The sequence below is a fragment of the Megalobrama amblycephala genome, unplaced genomic scaffold (genome assembly GCF_018812025.1).
Source record: "Megalobrama amblycephala isolate DHTTF-2021 unplaced genomic scaffold, ASM1881202v1 scaffold401, whole genome shotgun sequence".
In the NCBI taxonomy this organism is placed as follows: Eukaryota; Metazoa; Chordata; class Actinopteri; order Cypriniformes; family Xenocyprididae; genus Megalobrama; species Megalobrama amblycephala.
The window spans coordinates 148,612-154,980 of NW_025953359.1; the positions used below are offsets into that span (position 1 = coordinate 148,612).

General features: G+C 40.6%; 1 protein-coding gene across 1 annotated transcript; it reads right to left on the minus strand.

The window, feature by feature from the left end:
• Positions 1 to 2,255: 2,255 nt before the first annotated feature.
• On the minus strand, positions 2,256 to 5,325 carry LOC125261358 (zinc finger protein 85-like). Its single transcript, XM_048179932.1, has 2 exons — positions 4,488 to 5,325; positions 2,256 to 4,355 (listed from the first exon to the last, which is right to left on the minus strand). Exons 1-2 carry the CDS (start codon positions 5,260 to 5,262, stop codon positions 3,868 to 3,870), a joined length of 1,263 nt encoding a protein of 420 aa, XP_048035889.1. The 5' UTR covers positions 5,263 to 5,325; the 3' UTR covers positions 2,256 to 3,867.
• Between the last annotated feature and the right edge of the window lie 1,044 nt (positions 5,326 to 6,369).

The following is a 6,369-nucleotide window of genomic DNA, read 5'->3' on the forward strand; positions in this document are numbered from 1 at the left end:
TATGCTCAAGTAAACTTGTTTGACCCTTACAGTTACAAAGGCCAAGAGGGCCTCACAACACTTCTAGCTTTTATAGTAAGCAAACAAATTCTACAATTGTTTTCTATTGGATTGATAAAATACTCCATCAATGGTAAGTGTTGATTTGCATTGGTTCAGTGGTCTCTAGATCAGACGCTGGAGGAGCGCGGGGGCTGCGTTTGGGAACAGCTTTACGGGCACGGATAAGGTTATCGATATGGATAGTGAGTTTGATAAATTTGTCCAGACTCTTCCCCTCATCTCGGCAGGCTAATTCAGTCTGTAACTCATGAGACAGTCCCCTTCTGAAACATACTTTGAGTGTGTCATTCACCCAGTTGGTCTGTGCTGCAAGTGTACGAAAAGCCAGAGCATATTCGGCCGCCGTCTTACGTCCCTGAGTAAGTTATATGAGGCCCCCTTGCCGTCACCGGGATGATCGAACACCTCTCTGAACCTCTGTAAAAAAAAAAACTCATACGAGGGAAAAGCAGATCCATCGTCTCCCCACACTGCTGTAATCCAGTCAAGCGCTCTCCCCATAAACAATAAACAAATTAGAGCGATCTTACCGGCGTCAGTACTAAACAAGGCAGGTTGTTGATTGATGAAGAGGGAACACTGATGGATGAATCCCTTACATCTTGCTGGATCGCCGTCGAACTTTTCAGGCAGAGAGAGGCGGGGATTAGTCGTCGGCAGCCTCCCTGCCACGTGTGCAATGGCGGCGGGCGGTGGAGACACTGCGGGAGCGGTGAGCTGCAAGCCCTGGAGCGCTTTCACCAGTTCCTCCGTGAGATTAGTGAGACAGTTGAGCTGGTGCTAGAGAGCAGCCAGCTGACTGGCCTGGGCAGACATGTTGTCACACAGGTGAGAGAAAGCAGCTGGATCTGGGTTTGGCGAAGTCTTCTGTAATGAATCATCACTTAGGCTGGGATCCATTTGCATGCTTTTATTATAAACAGAGTGGTCGTACAGGCTTGGTCAAACAGGGGCAAACAGGGGTGACAGAGGCAGACAGAATCGTGGTCAAATAACAGGCAGAAGGTCAGGACAGGCAGATATCACTCACAGAACAGTAACCAGGCAGGGATCAAAGGGCTGGCAGCAAGGATCAGGAAACGGGGTCAGAGGTAGTCAGCAACAGGCAATCAAACAGGAAAATAACGCTCAGAAATGTTCACCTAGGCAAAACAAGACTTTGCGATGTACAAAGGTGTAAGACAGTCTTTTATAGTCCAGGTTATGGGTTACAGCTGGTAGTGCAATCAGTCCAAGGTATGGGCTTGTGGGAAATGTAGTGCAAGTGTGAGTGTTAGTATTCGGGTGATGGCTCCCTCCGATGGTCAGAGGAGGGAACCATGGAGTTCGTCTCTGTGACAATAACACATTATCAATTTATATTTCCAATCCATTAAAGGATTATTAGGCTGCATATATTAGGTCAGCCGGAACCGGGAACACTTCCTCTAACACCAGATGTACTCCTTACATCAGAAGAAGAATGGCATCTATGTTAATATTAGTCTCTCTCTTTATCCAGAGGTTTACCGTAGTCAACCAGATCCAGGCCGTTTTCAGGTGAGATCGAGGACCTGCACCTGGACACAACCACAACGCAGCCCTGAACTATCAGCAGAGATTGAGTCAACTAGATCATCCTTTGTGAAGGCCTCATAGACACAACAGCCAGTGGCACAGTTCCTCAACAAACCGTCCATAACGGTGTGATGAATACGATCCTCAACTGGATGGAACTGGATTAAATACTTTAAATGTTGCGATCCTATCGGACTTATGATAGTTACCTGAATCGTAACAAAGCACTTTTTGCCAGAGGAGAACTGGCCTCCCGACTAAGCCTGGTTTCTCCTAAGGTTTTTTCTCAATTTTATCACCTGTTGGAGTTTGGATTCCTTGCTGCTGTCACCTTTGGCTTGCTTAGTTGGGGACACTTGACATTTGCTATTCTGGCCATGCCAGTTATCTCTGTATGTATATTTTAGGCAACAATATAATTAAAATATTAATACTCATGCATGTGGTTCAGGCAACGCAGTCAATGATTATCTTCACTACATGTATATTTACAACCAAACAAACTAAACACCAGAATGGTATAAACCAGAACTATAAAACTTCCTTTTTTCATTTACATTTTTAAAATATTAAACATATGTGGTTCAGTCAATATGTGCATATAGTTTGCAATCATAAAACACAACTCTGTCTCATTTTGTTAAATGTCAGTTTTAATGATCAATAACAGCCATTATAAAAATATAAGCAAAAGGTACATTTACATGTATAAGAAGCTACAATAAACATTAAAGCAAACGGTTCAGTCAAACGTTCAAAGTCAACGCTCTAATAGACTACAACAGTAAAGTTAAATAGCCTAAATATATAAAGTTATGAAACTTTACTTTACCCTCAGCCAAAACGATTTTCCAGGGAACAAATTATAGATTAATGAGACCAAAGATTGCCTGTTACAAAAGATGAATTATATCTCATGTTTAACCACTACAGAGTCATCAGAGTCAGCGGCAATCATCAGAAGGACTAGCCGAGGTAAGGCTGCTCTCGGCGGTGTACATGAGCGCTGAAAGCCCAGTGATCGTCTGGATCTCACAACTCCGACAACGTCAGATCAAATTTTCAAATAGGCGCTTTCTTTATCAATAAACCACAGATTTGATCTTGGTGCTGTTGCTCTGTGTCTGCTGTTGAATTATCCAGTGGATGAGGAGCGACCCCTGATGTGATTGTGAAGCACTTACGGTGTACAGTAGTACATAGTAAAGTGCTATATAAATGCCTCATTCATTCATTAGTTATCCATTTTTTAATATGCGTTCTTGTCTGTTTTTGAAACGTCATCAGCTGCTGCCCGAGTACTGATCCAATTCAAAGTTCACATCTAGCCAAGTACAGTTCAAATCCCCGGATGTGTTCTTGATCCGACTTTTATAGAGGATGCGTCGAGAGGGGACTTGAGACAGCCAGGTATCCCAGAATGCATCTCACATCAACCAGCAACAGTTAAACTCCATGTCAAGACATAATAACATGGGGGACATTGGGGGTATTTTTCCCAAAGTCAGATGTCAGCTCCAGTCCACTACAATTTGGAGTGGTTAAGGCCGGGGTATATGTCATTTCCCATGTTCTGCTCCATCTCGCGCACAGTTGAGTGTGCAAGCCTTTCAAAGATAATTCTTTGCCTGTGAGCGCGGAAAGACAGCGCGCCATCAAGCCCCGGGTCTATTTCACTTTACGCGCCTGGACGTGTCTCACGTGCAGTCGTGTCCGTGCATCTTTCAAAGTATACTAAACCACAGATGCACGTGGATCACCGAGTTTGACACATGCGCAATAAAAACTTTTCTATACTATTACCAGACATCATGTAATTAATGGGACATTTGCTGCCTGAACACCGTTTATCCCTTCACAGTGGCGTATAGTGGATTATTGTTATTATTATGCTACTTTTATTATTAAATATCGCAATTCATTTAACCGACGCACTGCGAGCATAATAAAAGATTAGTTAGATGGTATACTCCTCATTTAAAAAAACAACTTGTTTAACCTTATAACACTCTTATCAGTCCCACTAACGGACCACTGGGTCGTTAAAGGGTTAAACTTGTTTGCTTAAAATTTTTGTGAATAATTTGCTGATGCAGGTACAAAAATATGTTTAGTAACTGCAAAAAAATATAAATAAATAAAACTTGTCGCCCATGGTGCCAACTATAGCTGGAGAGGAGAGATTTGGCTGTGGCTAACTTACACAAAAGAGATTTTTTTGTTCAGCACATAAAAATGAACTACTTATCATGATTTCACACTGTGGTGATGTGGTTTCTCCACTGCATGGATCTTCATGTGTATCTTCAGGTGACTTTTAATAGTGAAACTCTTTCCACACTGATCACACGTGTGCGGCTTCTCTCTGCTGTGGATCCTCTTGTGTGTTTTCAGAGATGATGACTTATTGAACCTCTTGTCACAGTGTAAACACTTGTAAGGTTTTTCTCCAGTGTGGATCCTCTCATGTGTTTTCAGATTTGATGACCGACTGAATCTCTTGTCACAGTGTGAACACTTGTAAGGTTTTTCTCCAGTGTGGATCTTCTCATGCCGTTTCAGAGTTGATGACTGATTGAATCTCTTGTCACAGTGTGAACACTTGTAATGTTTTTCTCCAGTGTGGATCCTCTCATGTGTTTTCAGATATGATGAATCACTGAATCTCATGCCACACTGTGAACACTTGTAAGGTTTTTCTCCAGTGTGGATCCTCTTGTGTGTTTTCAGATTTACTGACTGAGTGAATCTCTTGTCACAGTGTGAACACTTGAAAGGTTTTTCTCCAGTGTGGATCTTCTCATGTGTTTTCAGATTTACTGACTGAGTGAATCTCTTGTCACAGTGTGAACACTTGTAAGGTTTTTCTTCAGTGTGGATCATCTCATGTGTTTTCAGAGATGATGACATATTGAATCTCTTGTCACACTGTGAACACTTGTAAGGTTTTTCTCCAGTGTGGATCATCTCATGTGTTTTCAGAGATGATGACATATTGAATCTCATGCCACACTGTGAACACATGTGAGGTTTTTCTCCTGTGTGGATCCTCTCGTGTGTTTTCAGATTTACTGACTGAGTGAATCTCTTGTCACAGTGTGAACACTTGTAAGGTTTTTCTCCAGTGTGGATCTTCTCATGTGTTTTCAGAGCTGATGACTTATTGAATCTCTTGTCACACTGTGAACACTTGTAAGGTTTTTCTCCAGTGTGGATCATCTCATGTGTTTTCATATGTGCTAACTGACTGAATCTGTTGTCACAATGTGAACACTTGTAAGGTTTTTCTCCAGTGTGGATCATCTCATGTGTTTTTAGATTTGATAACTGACTAAATCTCTTGTCACACTGTGAACACTTGTAAGGTTTTTCTCCAGTGTGAATTCTCTGGTGCTGTTTTAAAGTTTTTACTGTAGTAAAAGTTCTCTCACACTCAAAGCACACATACTCTCTCACACCAGTATGAATTTTCTCATGTTTTTGTAAACTACACAGCAGTAAAAAACTCTTTCCACACACAGAACATGAATGTGGCTTCTCCTTTGTATGAACTGTCTGGTGTGACTTTAGGTCTGATGACCTAATAAATGTTTTGTCACATTGATCACATGTGAACGGTCTTTCTCCTGTGTGGATCCTCATGTGTGCTTTAAGGTTTGCTGATTGACTGAAACTCTTCCCACACTGATCACATGTGAATGGCTTCTCTCCTGTATGAACTCTCATGTGAACATCAAGACTTTGTTTGGTTGAGAAACTCTTTCCACACTGAGTGCAGGTTGTAGATTTATTTGCTCTTCTTTTCTTTAAAAATTTATTTTTAGTCTTTAAGCGACTCAAAGGTTTTTCTCCAGGTTTGTCATGATGTTTCTGCTCCACTTCACTCAGTTCTTCACTCTCCTCCTTCACTTCCATCAGCTCTGAAATGAAAGAGAAAAAAGTAATTTCATTTTCAGTAAATCAAAATAAAGAGAGAAATATGAAGTTAAAGGTCATAAAATTGAGACTTCTTGTGATAGACAACTGCTACAAAACATTACGATCATTTTGATGCATTTGCATAAATCAGTTGTATATGTCCCTGAAACTTTAACATTAATCTTCCGATCGTAAAGGACCAGCTGTCGTTCCAACGACAGAATCCAGTGGTCTGGTGAAGGTATAATGTGTGTACGTCTTTTCAGCGCTCCTGTGAAGTTCACTTAATTTTAGAATTTGGTCTCAATTTTACTTTAGCTGCTCGTTTAATCTGACTCCAATTTCAAATGTTTTTACATCAAGATTTACTGAATTCAGACAATCAGCACTGAATGGAGGTCTTCTGGCTACAGAATTTCCCAAATAGCTGCTCTGCCACCTTCCCTTAAATAATTCTTAATAATTNCCCAAGTTTGCATGACTGTAATTCAAGAAGTATTAAAGATATCTTAATATCCCTTTAGAATCTATTCTGGTTCTTAACTAATTTTCCTTTTGGTATCATTATTTTAAAGGCCCTCAATGGTTCAGTCCCAGAGATGTGGAGATCTTTAGGTAAGGCAAGGCTATTTTATTTGTATAGCACATTTCATACACAATGGTAATTCAAAGTGCTTTACATAAAGAAGAATAATAAAAATAGAACAAAAGGAATAGAAATAACAGTAAAAACAGAGAATTTTGCTATCTGGATGAATGAGCTAGGAAGTCTTAGGGAGATTTTTTTGTTGTTGTTGTTGTTGTTGTTGTTGTCATCCATCAGAGTGGATC